The following is a 14,218-nucleotide window of genomic DNA, read 5'->3' as shown; positions in this document are numbered from 1 at the left end:
TCCCAGGGAGCCCCTCACCAGTGTGTAGGACAGTAAGGGCGGCGGCGAGCTTCTGAGCCGGCAGCAGCCCATTGGCGAAGTCGTCAAACCAGGCTGGAGCCGTGTTGGCGTGGCTGCCAAAGCAAAGTGTGGGCTCAGCCTCCTCTAGGCCCCAGGGAAGTGGACTGGGGCGGAGAGGGTTGGCGGGGAGACCCACCTGGGCAGCATGATGGAGGAGCAGTTGGTGAGGTTGCGGGCCCGGGAGCTGTCGCAGAAGCTCTGCAGGGTGAAGCCAAAGCAGATGAGGCACGAGCTGATGGTGAGGCTGAACTTGAGTAAGAAGCAGAGCAGGAAGTAGTGCTGGGTCTGCGGGAAGGAGGAGGCCATAACTCCCATGGCGGCCGTGATTCAACGGGGTTCTTGGTCAGTGGGCAGGCCCGGGGGATAAGCAGCAAGGATCTTTCCCAGCTCTGTGCCACCGCCTCCCCTTTGGTCTGGGGACGTTCTGATGAAATCCTCCCATCCCCCTCTGCACTCACATTCCTCAGGAAAGGCCCAGGCTCACAGGGCCCCACCCCACGCGTACCTTCTTAGGAATGGACTGAAGATTCTTCCCCGTTGCCATAGACATGATGGAGCTATGGGGTGGCTTCCCCAGCAGAGAAATGCTGAAAAGCAGAGACTCGGTGAAGGGTGGCAACTGTGACCCTCTGTCCCCCAGTTCCTATGTGGAAAACCTTCTGACAGTCTTGAGAGTGAGCTCAAGTCTGCTGGGCAAATGGGATAAGACAAGAGGGAGAGAGTCCCCCAGGGCCTCCTGTGCCAGAGGAGGTAGGCACTGAGCATGGCTTCCTGAACCTGGGCTCCAGGGGGATGCTCGGTGACATTCCAACCCTGCCTGCCTGGGCTTGGAGGGGTGGCCTGGCCTCTCACCTGAGCAGAGGGTAGCAAAAGCAGGACAGCCACAGGATATCGGTGGTACTCAGGATTGGCGGCAGCTGGACGAGGCAAGAGAGGAACTGGACCAGGAGGAGCCAGGAAGCTCGATTAGATTCTGGCAAATAGTCATATGCTGGGAGCCCCAGGGCTGCCTCGCCCTGCGCCCAGACAGAGACTCACACCCTGGCTGAGAGGATACAGCTGGACGGGACACTACTCTGCCAATGGAGTCATTTCCAAAAGCCCAGGGGTTTCACAGATGCTCTGGAGGCCCCCCTAGGCTGTGATACAGCCTCCTAGACTCTCAGTGGGCTCTTGAGCGAAGAAGCCAGCATGGAGGAGCAACGCCTGTGCTGGCTTCACCTCACCTGGATGACCACGAGAGTCAGCTGGCACTGCAGCAAGAAGAGGAAGCATTTTCGAATGCCGTAGGTGGCGTGCCGAGCCTAGGGACCAGGAGGGACAGATTGTGGCCTCTCTCAGGCCCTATAGCTGACAAGCTTCAGCCAAGGGCCAGGTGCCCCAGATGCTCCTGCTAGGAAGGGGTGGAGGCAAACTAAACTGCCTGGGAGGGCATCGCCTGGAGATGAACCACCCTTGGGAGCCCAGGTGGATCCTGGGTTGCAACTCCCCACCCCAAGCAGACCCTGAGCCCCGCCCCCTCGCCCGCCTGAGCCCCCACCTGCTCGATGAGCCGGATGATGCTGATGGTCTCCTCCTGGCGAAAGGTCAGGGAGCAGGGCAGGCTGTTAAGCTGCCCCGAGAGCTGCAGAGGAGCAAGGCCGTCCGAGGCCTGGGCCATGCTGGTGCTGGTGGCATAGCCAAAGGTCTCCCAGGAGCAGCGGGATGGGTACAGGGGATCCAGGGCAATGCTGCTCAGCATAGGGGGCGAAATGGACCCATGAGCTGCACTCTGCCAAGACCCCATCTCCCACAGGACTGAGCAAGTACCTGCCCCCTCTTCTCCCCACCATGCCCAGATCCCTTGGTCCCAACCAGGGCAAGACTGGTTGTGGAATACACTCCCAGGGATATGCCAGCCCGACTCTGGGGTCTCTGGGAGGTAGAGGCTGGCCCCCGGCTGCAGGGTGTTACCCTGACCTGATGTCGCTCTGGAGGAAAAGGCAGCTGTTCCGCAGGTTGGCAGAGCTGCCCAGGCAGCAAGTCACCTCCCCGTACTCCTGCATGATCTTGATCATCTCACACATGGCTAAGGGAGCAGAGGGGGGAGCACAAGAGTCAGGGAGGCAGAGCCCCAGCTGGGGTGCTGGGCAGAGACAGGACAGAGCAAGAGACAAGGGAAAACGGGCCCCTCTTTGGGACCATCCTGTCCCCAGTTTCATGAACATCGTATGAATATTGTCACTTCTGACTCTCTAGAATGGGTCACCCACAGCTCCAGCCCACCAGACTCCCCAGCTCTTCCCGAGCCAGGTTCCTTCGCTCCCTGCGTGGGAAGCCAACATCCCCTCCAGGGCCCACCGGGTGCCCAGGTGCTGGCAATGCTCGGCAGAAGGGCTGGTCTGGCTGAGTAGCCATGGCCGCAGTACTCACTCTCAGGGGTACAGTCGGTGAAGAGAGGCACTAGCAGGGGCACGTTGTCGATGTTCTGCAGGTGGGGCCGTACTTGGTGGATGCCCCGGGGCAGCTTGGCCTGGAGAAAGCAGAGATGCCAGTGGCCTCAGGGTCCCTCCTCCCTCCCTCCTTGGCCCTGGACCAGCCACGCACCACCCCCGGGACTCTCGGGGCATGGACCCTGCCTCCGTACCCGGTTGCAGTCCTCCAGGAAGCTGGGGAGGTCGCTGTCCGTAGGCTGGAAGCTAATGAGATCTGAGTGACCTTCCTCCTCCATCAGGAGGAGACCTTCCGCATCATCTCGGGACACTGTGGGGACAAAGCCTGTCCCTCACCTTGGGGTCAGCCTTCTGGGGGCCTTTCCTTGCCCCGCAGATGGCATATAACCTCCTGCCTCCAGGCCTCCTCTCCCCCACCTGTCGACTGCTGCTACCACAGGGAGATTGAAGCCATTTTCCAAGGGAAGGTATGTATTGGGAAGGAATCCATGGAAGCTCTTTCTAGCTATGGCTCCAAGGATGGGGAACAGCCCACCCCACCTCGTTCCCACACCAAATCTTCGCCCTCACCCTGATTCAGGTCATCATGCAGGGAGCCAGCATGGCTGGGGCTGGATGGGGGGATCTCTGAGCCAGGCACATCACCATTGGGCGTGAGGGAGATGTGGCAATTCCAGCCTGTCTCCAGGCCCATCTTTTCTGCAAACACCTGCACAAAGCAGATGGCAATGAACAGATGGGCCCAAAAGCCTGTGGGGCAAAGGGTCAGTGGCCGCAGAGGAGGCAGCTCCCCCACCTTGCTTTTGAGCTCATCCTCCAAAGAGAAGTAGACAAAGCGGATGCAGGCATTGACCAGCCCGTCAATGAGGCGCACAATGTCCAGCCGGGCCTGGTACTGGGAGGACACCATGCCCATGAAGATCTGGCCGCTCAGGGCCTGCATGCAGTCTTCCTTCTCCAGCACCTCCCCGATCCCTTCTTCAGGGGGCACAAGGCACAGAGCCCGGCCAGGTCATAGCCCGGGCAGGACACCCAGGAACCAACAGATTCCAGGAGGCAGCCCAGAGCCACACACAGAGATGCCACACCCAAATCAATGAGCACACGGGCCCCGGGGGACCACATACATACAGCCACACACACACACACACACACACACACAGCCAAGACATAAAGGAGCCAACGGACACGACACAGGAGAAAAGACAATGAAAGGTACTCATCAGTCAGGTGACAATCCCTGGTCCAGGGCTAGGGGGCAGGCCCCACCCTCATCAACAGCTTCAGTTCATGGTCTCTTGGGTCATAAGACCCCATAAGGCTGTGTGTTTGACCGAGTGGGGAAGGGTGGGTGGAGCTCTGAGTCTCTCTGTTCCAGCAGGTGTGTGAGCCAGTCTTTTGTCTAATTTGAATACAGCTACTGCTCTATACATGCTGCTGCTTTATCACTGTCCAAGAAAGGGCTCACCTCTATGTCATCCCACCAGAGCGGCACAATAAACCTGTGAGCACCTGGTTATAGATGAGAAGACTAAGGGACTCGCCCACATCACTGGACCATAAGAGCCACTATGGTGTTCCAGGTCCACTGCTATGCCTGCTGTCCCCTCTGCTACAATAGAGTCCGGGCCCCCAGAAGCCCTCCCTGCCCCCGGCCCCCAGGGACGGCATGCGTGGTACCGTCAGAGCTCCAGCTGCCACGGCGGGCGCTCAGCTTGATGGGGATGGTGCTGGGCAGCTCGCACATGGTGAATATGCTGCTCTGGCCGGGTGCCTGAACCAACTCAATGCACTTGCCGTTGAGCTGGGAGGATAGCGCACAGCTCATGGGCTTGTAGGCAAAGGCAGAGCAGTAACCAGACAGGCAGGCTCGCTGATAGAAATCCAGCACTTTCTTTCTGCCAGGAAAGCAGGGCAGAAGTGAGGTGAGTGGTCCTGGGATGACCCCGTGCCTGGGAGCCAGGCAGGCAGACCTCCAGAGCTGACTGCCCTCACCACCAGCCTGTGCTTCCTTCCTTACCTGTCGGAACCCGAGAGAGGGTAGATGTCAGCTCCATCCCAGAAGTCCGTGCAGGCCTCCAAGACCACGTCAGCTGTGCCATGAGACAGCATCTGTTCTGTGCCTGCGGGTGGTGGGGGGAGAGGCAGGCCAAGCTGTGAGCTCCCCAAACCACCCCACCCCTCACTCTGACCTCCAGTGACACACTGCCATCCTTGAGAAGGGTGCTAAGGAATTCTCAGGGTGGGTGGGAACTCCCCAGGCCTCATGCAGCAAACCTGCAGGGAACATCGCTGGGTACCTAACACAGGCACTGAGCTGCCCACCCTCCAGACGGTCCCATCATGCGTGGCCACCACCGTCCCAGCTGCGGTGCCCAAATCCAATCCCTGCCATGTGTGACGTCTCAGGGAGCAGTCTAATGCTTGTCAGTCCAGCTGTCCCTGAAAAGGGATGCCCTAAAAAGAGCCCTGCCCTGCCCAGCTCTTGGGAAGTTTGGCCTGATGCAGGTGGAGCCCCTGGAGGCTCACTGGTGGTGGTGTCCTTGATGAAGAGGCTGATCATGTGGCTGAGTGGGGGGCGCCGCTTAGTGACACAGGAGAGCCTCCCCAGCGAGGTCTCCTTCATGGTCTCGGCACTGGGGAGGCGGTAGAGAGCAAGGTGGTTCCCCTGCTTGAAGAGATCCTTTGCCCCAGGAGTGAAGCCTGTAGAAGGAGGGACGGCAACTCAGGAAGTAAGCCCACACCCCTGCACCTCCCTCCCTGGTAGGGAGAGAAACCTAGGCAGGCTGGGCTGCGTCCCTCCGCCTGTCCATCCCACAGTTACATTCCCAGATGAGGAGATGCTGTCCAGTGGCAGTTAAAGGGAATGATCAGAAGCTCTAAGGGTTGGTGGTGCCCTTGACCAATGCCATGCCCGGGCTCGATGTGTTTGGAGTCGGTGGCCAGCCTCTGGGAAGAGGCCAGTGGCCACGTACCGATGAGGCGGGCGAGCTCGCAGAGGCCCCAGGGCACGTGCACGGGCAGCACCGCGCTGTGGCTCTCCTGCAGGGCGATGTTGCACAGGTGGTCCGAGAACCGGCACAGCCGCTCGGTGACGCCAGCGCTGCACAGGTTGAGCAGCACGTTGAGGCCCAGGGGCTTGAGGGAGGTGAGGTGGAGCTGCCAGTTGGAGTCATCGAACTGGATGCAGGAGGGGTTCTGCTGGTCCTGGGACAGGCTCAGCATCTCCAGGTGGTAGTCACACACAAAATCCTCAGCTTCGTAGGGCTCGCCCTCCAGCCCGCGCGGAGTCTGGAGGACACATGGAGGGGAAGGGGCCTCAGACAGGAAGGGGCGCAGGGGCAACGCCCCAAGAGAAGGCAGCCCTTCCCCGCAGGGCACACTCACACTCACACAACCCGTTCCTCCTGAAACCCTCTCCCCGTCCTTCCTGGCTCCTGGCTGCTTCTAGAATCTATGCCCAACAACACAGGCGCTACCTGAAAGGAGGCTGACCAGACCAAGCAAGAAAAAGCCAAGGACCTTTCTTAGCCAGGGGAAATATTTTTAGAGGGAGCCACTGGCTTTCTGTCTTTAGAAGGTTGTGATTAGGAAGAAGGGTTTTGCCACAACCAATTACGACCATCAGTGAGACCCCCAGAAAGGGGGGAAGGGCTTACTTCATAGAAGAGTCCCAGGCAGGGCCTCAGAAGGCCCAAGAACAGAGGCCAAGTCATCTGTGCTCCAGGCTGGGCTGCACCCCTGTGGCCCCTTGGGCGGGGAGACCAGGACACCCTGAGGCTGAGCGAGATGGCTGCTCCCCGTCCTCTCCCCTCACCTTGCCAGGGTCTTCTTCACCGCCCTCTGTGTCTTTGCTGAAGCTCACATTGGAGCCAGACAGGTGCTTGCTGCGGCCGTGTGCTTTGTGGTGAGAGTAGGGTTCAGGGACCTTGGGACCATCACCTGGCCAGTCGCCACGCTCCTGCTCATTGGAAAGGTGCATGGCAGTGTTCAGGGAGCCGGCCAGGAGGGCATCTCGTTCGTGGGGCTGAGGAGGACAAGGAGCACAGGCCTTGGACCGGGGTCCTGTCAGCTGCTGCGGGCCAGGGAGGCAGGGTGGGTGAGTCCCCTCTGTGCCTCGTCTAGTGGCTCGGCCTGAAGTGCTCAGAAGCAGATCCTGATAGTGCCTGAGCCCTCCTCCTCCCTCCTAGCCCCACCCTCCCTGAGGCCACCAGCCGGGCCCAGAGCTGGGCCCACAGACGCTGGCCATACCTCCTCCTCCACCTCAGGATGGCAGAAGGAGCGGGTGGACAGGTCATCTGTTAGGTCCTCGTGGCTGCTGTGCGGGGGCTCCACCTTCCCACTGAAGAACAGCACCGTCTCTGGGCTGGGGTTTGGCCAAGACAGGATCCCCTGTTTGTCCACACAGCACAGGACCTGCAGGGAGACATGGGGTCGGGAAGGGGGCTTGGCATTCCCCAAGTTGCCAGGGGCCCTGAAGTGCCCCCAACATGGCCAGACAACAGGCCTGCGGAGGTCACGTCCTCCGGTGGGGCTGCCCTCACCGTGACAGAGCCCAAGCTGTGCAGGAGGCTGGAGCTGTGGCTCAGCGTTGGTGATGTCCCCTGGATCACCCGCAGGAAGTGGCCCCAAATGCAACGCAGCATTTCCTGGTGGCAGAGACAAAGCCCGCAAGGCCATCTGGGGCTCAGCCATATTTCCCTGGAGATGGTCCCTGGGGCCAATAGAGGAAACAGTCCGGGGGGCACTGGGAAGTTGGTTGGAGAGGCATTTGACCAGCGGGGCAGTGACACATTGCCCATGTAGGTTGGGTAGACTGAGGGCTCCAAGAGCCTGCTGGAGGCTCAAAGGCCATAAAGTGGGGGGAGCCCTAGGGTTCTGGAAGGGGCTTGAGAGAGCTCAGGCCGGTTGTACAACGCCTGAGGCAGAATCCATCCCAGGAGCATACCTGAGAGGAGACGGCTTCCGTATAGCTGCTGAGAGTGTCCTCCGAGAACTTGGCCAGCTGCACAGAGAAGAGGGCGTGAGTCTCAGGGAAGAAACTGCCACCCTCTCACAAGCCTCCAAGCTGGCAGGGTGGGGGCCTCATGCCAGCCAAGCTCCTAACGCCTTTGATGAAGGACACCCAGGGAGCCCCTGAATCTCCCATCTGCTGAGAGCCAGGGTGGACGCTCAGCCACTCTCAGGGCCTGGCCTGGAGGCCCGTGTGGATGGAGAGGGCAAACCCTTTGGCTAGCTGCCCAGGGCCTGCCAGCACACTGGCCCATAGTGGGGCTGGACTTCTGCCCCTGTTTGCTGGGGCACAACCCCCTCTCTTTCTTTGTTCCTGTTTTTGGTTCTTTTTGCACTGTCCCCTGGATATCTTGGAACAACCTACCAGGGAGCTGGGGGAGGCCTTGCTCATCTGGGCCAGGACGCGGGCTTCTCCACAGGCGGTTGCCAGAACCCAGAGGACTGGGAAGAGCAGGGGCAGGATGGGCAGGACGCCATTCACCTGGGAAGAGCGAAGAGCCCCCAAAGAGCTGCTGGCAAGACAGAGGGACAGAGGGAGGGAGGGAAGGGCTTCCCTGGCCCTGGGGACATCCCCTGAGTAAAAGGGGACAGCTGGGGACAAGGGGCAGGAAGGGAGGAAGGGAAGCACGTGCTCTTAAGCTCGAAGCCACAGGGAGACCCAGCCTCAAGGGAAAGAGAAAAGCAAGGCAGAGAGGAGGGCAGTCGTTACCTGCAGCTGGAGGAGGGTGTACTGCCAGGTCGTGACGCCAGGCGCATTCAGCAGGAAGCGCAGGGCATTGGTGATGAGGAAGCTGGCCTGTTGCATACAGGAGAGATGCTGCCTTAATCTACCCTCCCCACTAGAAAGGGACCAGAGTCAAAAGCTCCCCTTCTTCTGTCCACTCACGCCCGTGCCCGGCACTGGCCAGCTCGTGCTGGGACCCTTCAGTCTTCACTCGCACGCTCACCTGAGTCTGGCCTTGAGCTTCCCCCGTCTCCTGGCCCCTCCCCCACCCTACGCAGCCCCGCCTCACGTACCAGTACCACGGGCACAGCGTAGCGCAGCATCACTGACTGCACCGTGAACCTCTCGTTGTCCAGGGCGGTGACTGGGCGGGACAGCGCCATGTCCAGGCACCATCTGCAGGAAGAGGTGACCCTATACTCAGGCGAGCCCTGCTCAGGGGAGGAGCCAGAAGCCTGCACCTTCACTGAGCATCACCAGGTCCTATAATCCCCTCCTATTCCCTGGCCCGAGCCAAGTGGCCTCTCGGACAGTGGCCCCTGGCAGCCTCCGGAGCTGTCCCCTCAGAGTTCAGATTGTTGAGCAGGGGTCAATCACCCAGTCTGAGAATTCTCACAAGATGCTAAAGAGAAGGGCCTCTGGAGACGCCTGCCCTAAGGGGCCTCAGTATGAATAAGGCTCCTTCCTGTCACCCTACCCCCTGCTCATAGGAGGCTCTGGGGCAGAGAAGTCGGGGGACAGGAGGAAGGCAGGGCAGCACCCCTACCTGATGTTGTCAATCACGGGGGTCTCCAGGACACGGAAGAGCCGGTGCTGCTGGGGGTTCTGTGGCCCTTTTTTCACTTCTCCCCGGGGGGAGGGGGGCGGAGAGAAAGGGGGAAACAGGTCTCCTGGCTCCAAAACGATGTGCTCATCATCCTGCCAGCAATGAAGGGAAGGAGGGCGAGGGTAATTCATGCGTTCTGTGGAAGCCACTCTTCCTGGACAGCTGCAGCTAACTGGAGGAATCTCACTGGGTTAGGGACCGTCCGTTAGCAAAGAGGCAGCAGGGGTGGGGCCTGGGGACCAGATTCCTAGCAGCTTGAGGATCAAAGAGAAGAAAGAATGGGACTAGGGGAAAGATGGTCCAGCTTCTCTCCATTCTCCTAGAGCCCTTGCCAAGAAGCCTAGGAGCTGGCTGGGAAGCATCCAGGATTAAACCCCCGGACCCTCCCACCATTGTTGGTGGACATTCCCATAGGACTTCTAGGTAAGGAGAAAAGCTTCTAGCTACCTTGATACCCCTCAGAGAAGCAAACGATTCTTGGCCGGGCCTCAGAGCTATGATGTCTCCTTCTACCAACAGGCTAACTGGCAGGTTGACCAGATGTCCATCTCTGTAGGCCCAGTGCAGGGACCAGGATGGTGCAAAGGGCATGTGGAGGTCTGGGTACATGGCATCTGGCCACTTGATCTCCTTGCCATCCCTGAGGGCATCTGATGAGAATGGAAAGCGGGAAACAGCCTCACCCACGGTCCCGCACACCAGCCAGACCCAGCAAACGCCTACGGAGCCATATCTGCTCTATGTCCCCAGAAGGGCTGCTCATTCCAACACTTTCCCTCTGCAAGGCTGCCTCCCAACCATGCCAGCCTGGGCACTTCCACCTCCCCTGAACACCTGAACCTCCTATTGTTTGTGCCCCAGTTCCATTCAAACACATTTCACTAAATACTTTTCGCTAACTTTGCTGCAGGCTTTGAGAGGTGTGCTGAGCCCCAAAAGGAGTACAAAAGTCAAATGTTGAGACAATTCAGAGTCACAACCAAAAGGGGAGATGAGACGTATGGGCAGATAAAGTCAAACAAGGCAAATACATGCTAAGAGTGCTGGGAAAGATCCCAGAGCCACAGGGGCACAGAAGAGCTGGGGTGACCAGAGATGGCTCCATGGAAAAGGGAGCATTTAAGATGGGTCTTGAAGAATGGGCAAGATTTTGTCAGTCTGAGATGAGCGAGGGAGAAGCACTCAAGGCAGAGGGACAGCAGGATGAAGGCAAAGAGGCAGGGGAGTCTGCAGTGGGTGAAGACTGGTGGGTTGTTTTAACGTGAGGATGAGTAAGAAGAGAAGAGGCTGGAGAGGAAGGCTGGAGCCTGAGCCAGGGGTTCTGGGAAGCCATGTGGGATGGCTTTGATAAGCAAGAGGGAGCCATCGATGGTTCCTGAGCAAGAGACTAAGCTCCCGGAGAGCAAGGCTCAGCCCTCTAGTCATTGTTGTACTCCCAGTGCCTGGCACGTGGTCATAATTAATCAATCATTTCAGAATGAACCAATACATCCTCACGTAGCATTTACACCTCCATGGCCCAGCACTACTAGAGAGAAGTCTCATGAGAACTGCTTCTCTTACAAGGCCATTCGTGCCTGGGAAAGCAGGAGCCAGCGTTTCTCAAAAGAGCCTAATGTGATCCTCCATCCACAGCTGGGGCTTAATAAATACTAGTTGAAAGGAAGGACGAGCAGAAACCTGACTGAGCAACACCTTTCTTTAGGAACTGAGCTGCTCCGCCTTGGCCTCTAGCTCCCTGCTCCCAACCCTGATGCTCACGGGTATCTCAGACTTCTCTGGTCCACCTTCCCACCTCCCCTGGCCCAGGACCACTAGACAAGACAGACTTGGAAGAGAAAAATCTCAACTGTCCTCCTGCCAAGAGAGGGTCTTTTCTGTTAGTCTCCTGATCAACTGGGCAAGGCTGCAAGTCTACTGTGCTGCCATTAGCCTTCCTACCTGCCCAGGCCCCTGCCTGGGTGCCCACAGTGGTCCCAAGGCTCTCACTGCAATGCTTATAAGAGGGCAGCACATCCTTCCAACCCTCTTGATGACAAGAGCCCCCAGAATGCTGACCACAGGCGACGCCAACGTGCTGGGGCACCCAGCTGGGTCTCAGGAGCGGAGCTCGAGGGCTCTGACATGTCCAGGGCATCTTTTCCCACCCGACACATCTGCCCCTTGCCCTCACCTTGGATTTGGTCAATGATCCCTCGGAGTCTCCGTTCTACCTCCTGACGCTTCAGCCGATCTTGCCGCTCAATGAGGATGAGGTTGAGCAGCAGCAAGAGGAACAGCGCAGAGGCGTTCACCAGCTCCACACCGTGGCTGGCAGGAAAAGGTGAGGGGGTACAGGCAGGGAGTCGGGGGGCCCTCCAGCCCAGCCAAACCCAGGCCCTAGACTCTCCTCCCCACTCCCTTCTGAAGAGTCTCTCATTCTGGTCCTGACATCAGCCAGCGAGGGACTGAGGATTCCCACACAACCCAGGGGCAGGAGCCCCTCTCCCCAGGACGTCCTAGGTGGGTGCTGAGGCAGGAGAGGGACAAGCCCAGACCCCAAGCTGTGTGAGGCGGGAGGAAGCCTGTCCCAGGGCCACGGCCGTGTACCTGCCGGCCGGCTGGCTCCCGTGACAGCTCAGCAGCAGCAGCACAGCCAGGAGCATGAGTGAGGCACCCGGCCAGTGGAAACAGGAGCAGCGGTTACTGTGGTGCAGGAAGCTGCTTCTCCACGTCTCCTGAGGAGGGAGGGGCAGGAGGCCGGGGAGTGAGAGGCCGGGGGATGAGGAGGGAGCGGGGAGCTGAGATTCTCCGTCCTGCTAGAATCTGGCCACCTTTCTCCCACACCCACCAGACTCAGGCCCCGTGGCCACCTTTGTCTTCTCACTTCGGTCCCAGCTGGGGTCAGGACATCACTCTGAAAGGAACCCAGGTGTCCTTCTGAGTTTTAGTGATGCCTCGAACAGGTCTCACTGCCCAGGGTGACAGGGCAAGTCAGGACCCAGGAACGAGCCTCCCAAGCTCTTCTCCGTCCTAACTAGGCCCTGGGCTCCCTGTGACAATGCTTCACCTTCCACGTGAGACATTTCTTCCGCTCTTTCAGGTGTCCTTCTAGCACGGCCTCCAGCTGCTCCTTCAGGATGCTGAGGGCCTTCCGGGTGGACAGGCCCAGGGCCAAGGGTGGCTCGCCCTGGAGGCAAGCGGGAGGTACTCAGCATCTCCCCGGAGGCCCAGGTCCCTGCCACGATGGGGCCTTCCCCTCCCACGCCCCTAGAACCTTCCTCCCTCCTCCCGAATCCCTGCCCTCCCCACCTCCACTAGCCCCAGTCCCTCTGGGCGTGAGCATGCTCAAATCTCCACCAACTTAAAAGACGTTAGAGCACACAGTCCTCTGCTCTTCAAAGCCAAGTTTATGACCAAACCAGAAACAAAACTTTCTATACTCAATGTTTCCTAACTCATCTCTCACTCAACTCTCAACCCTCTGCCATCAGCACCCTCCGGCCCCACTCAGACCATGCTCACCACTGGCCTCCCGACTTAGCTTACTGCTGCCATCTTTCAGATTTCCTGGGTCAGAAAATAAGTATTGTTTAAGTGGGGAGAAAAAAACTAACCTAGAGATGCTAGCGTTTATTTGTTCCTAGTAAGAACGTTAAGGAAAAACCCCACCAACTTCTGTTACCACCATTTCATAAAAGGGAGGCTATTGTGACACCACGACATTGGGAAGGACACAATCTCAGAAACAAGACAGCCGCTCCCAGGAAAGGACCGGCACCGACTGTACCGCACCCTCATCTCACTGAGGGTGGTGGATGGACGGGGGTGGCTCCCGGCACGTTGTCCCGTGTGACCCCACGGCCTGACCTCTCCCACTGAGATCCCATGCTCCTGGGCTTCTCTCCTGTTTTTTTCCTGTCTGTCTACCCCACAGTCCATCTTACGACATCTTCTTGAAAACTTCATGTACATTTCCAGGGCAACGTCGGCCACGTGGATTCACCCACCACCGATAAGCTTACAACTCCTATATTGTACCTCTAGCCTGACCGGTACCCTGAATTGTGACCTGTTTACTGAACTGCCCCACAGCTGCTTCACAGGTACCTACAAGCTGATATGTCCAAAACCCCGAAATTGCCCCCTGGACCTCCCCGCCAGAGTCAGCACCCTTCCTGCAGTTACCACCTCACCCAGGCAGCCCAGCCCCTTACCCTTACCCTAACCCCTCCTGCTCCCTCCAACCCCCCAAGTCCCTACCTTTTCCAAACCAACTGCCACACCCCAGCCAGTGAGTGCAACTGACCCCAGTTACCTTTAAAATCTAGCCCAGACTCCTGAGCGTGACCTGGAATCTGCCAGCTTCTACAGCCTCCTTTCCCGCCGCTCCTGCTGCGCGTGCCTTGCTCCCCCAGCTCACATGCAAATACTTTCTGTATTTTCCTAGCCGAGAACACACTCCCTGCCCCAGACAACTCTTACGTCTCCTTCAAGACTCAGTTCAAGCATCACCCGCTCTGGGAAAATTTCCCAAAACCCAGGGCTGCATTTATAGGGGGAGGCTTGTATTCCAACAGCACCCCGGGCAACCTGGCCCCTAGTCGGCATCGTGGAGGACTGTCATTACAGATTTACTTGTCTGGCTCTCCAGCCAGACTGCCAATTCCTTGAAAACAGGTACTGAATTCTTCCATCTCTATACTCCTCCCACCGACCGCTAAGACAGTGCCTGGCACAGGGCAGCAGCTCAGTGAATACCTGCTGAATGAAGGAAGGAAGGAGTGTACATGTGGCTTCGCGGGTCCCAGTGACACCCTAATCAGGGTTGTCAACCCAGGATTTGTAGCAGAAACACCTGGAGCTTTTACACATGTGGATGTCCAGGCCCCACCCCAGATGTACTGAATCAGAACTTTTGGAGGCGAGGCCCAGCCCAGGTTGGATCTGATGCACAGATCCTGTCGGGGGATCTGGGTAGAAGAACGCCCCCAGGGAAGGCTGTGCCTGGGGGAGGAGTGAGTCTTCTCCAGGGGCTACTGGAAGGGCACCTATGTGGGCTTCCACCTGGAGAAGTTCCTGAGCAAGAGGAGCGAAGCCCTAGGCCTGGGGCACCAACAGAGGGCCAGGGCTTATCTGCTGAGTCCTGACCCAGGGTCGCAGAGCCAGTGTCACCCTGGCCAC

At 58.7% G+C, this 14,218-nt stretch overlaps 1 protein-coding gene across 3 annotated transcripts in view; it reads right to left on the bottom strand.

Moving 5' to 3' along the window:
* The window catches only part of TMEM94 (transmembrane protein 94), a 34,249-nt gene that overhangs the window by 1,948 nt on the left and 18,083 nt on the right, over positions 1 to 14,218 (bottom strand). Inside the window, exons 3-29 of one of the 3 annotated variants that reach the window (XM_015235292.3) lie at positions 12,105 to 12,224; positions 11,645 to 11,772; positions 11,229 to 11,365; positions 9,503 to 9,705; positions 8,996 to 9,147; positions 8,523 to 8,625; positions 8,215 to 8,301; positions 7,870 to 7,986; positions 7,441 to 7,497; positions 7,037 to 7,141; positions 6,744 to 6,908; positions 6,310 to 6,519; positions 5,468 to 5,783; positions 5,022 to 5,195; positions 4,513 to 4,615; positions 4,173 to 4,390; positions 3,289 to 3,470; positions 3,063 to 3,201; positions 2,687 to 2,802; positions 2,473 to 2,572; positions 2,020 to 2,128; positions 1,601 to 1,790; positions 1,287 to 1,364; positions 913 to 998; positions 566 to 647; positions 197 to 345; positions 19 to 113 (exon numbers count right to left, since the gene is read on the bottom strand). In XM_015235292.3, coding sequence (XP_015090778.1) covers positions 19 to 113; positions 197 to 345; positions 566 to 647; positions 913 to 998; positions 1,287 to 1,364; positions 1,601 to 1,790; positions 2,020 to 2,128; positions 2,473 to 2,572; positions 2,687 to 2,802; positions 3,063 to 3,201; positions 3,289 to 3,470; positions 4,173 to 4,390; positions 4,513 to 4,615; positions 5,022 to 5,195; positions 5,468 to 5,783; positions 6,310 to 6,519; positions 6,744 to 6,908; positions 7,037 to 7,141; positions 7,441 to 7,497; positions 7,870 to 7,986; positions 8,215 to 8,301; positions 8,523 to 8,625; positions 8,996 to 9,147; positions 9,503 to 9,705; positions 11,229 to 11,365; positions 11,645 to 11,772; positions 12,105 to 12,224 — 3,721 coding nt within the window. The remainder of the gene's footprint in view (positions 1 to 18; positions 114 to 196; positions 346 to 565; positions 648 to 912; positions 999 to 1,286; positions 1,365 to 1,600; positions 1,791 to 2,019; positions 2,129 to 2,472; positions 2,573 to 2,686; positions 2,803 to 3,062; positions 3,202 to 3,288; positions 3,471 to 4,172; positions 4,391 to 4,512; positions 4,616 to 5,021; positions 5,196 to 5,467; positions 5,784 to 6,309; positions 6,520 to 6,743; positions 6,909 to 7,036; positions 7,142 to 7,440; positions 7,498 to 7,869; positions 7,987 to 8,214; positions 8,302 to 8,522; positions 8,626 to 8,995; positions 9,148 to 9,502; positions 9,706 to 11,228; positions 11,366 to 11,644; positions 11,773 to 12,104; positions 12,225 to 14,218) is intronic. The other 2 variants (XM_072939564.1, XM_072939563.1) reach the window with 2 other exon arrangements.

The sequence above is a fragment of the Vicugna pacos genome, chromosome 16, assembly GCF_048564905.1.
Source record: "Vicugna pacos chromosome 16, VicPac4, whole genome shotgun sequence".
In the NCBI taxonomy this organism is placed as follows: Eukaryota; Metazoa; Chordata; class Mammalia; order Artiodactyla; family Camelidae; genus Vicugna; species Vicugna pacos.
The sequence above is the reverse complement of the archived record's forward strand: the minus strand, read 5'-3'. Positions and strand labels throughout refer to the sequence as shown.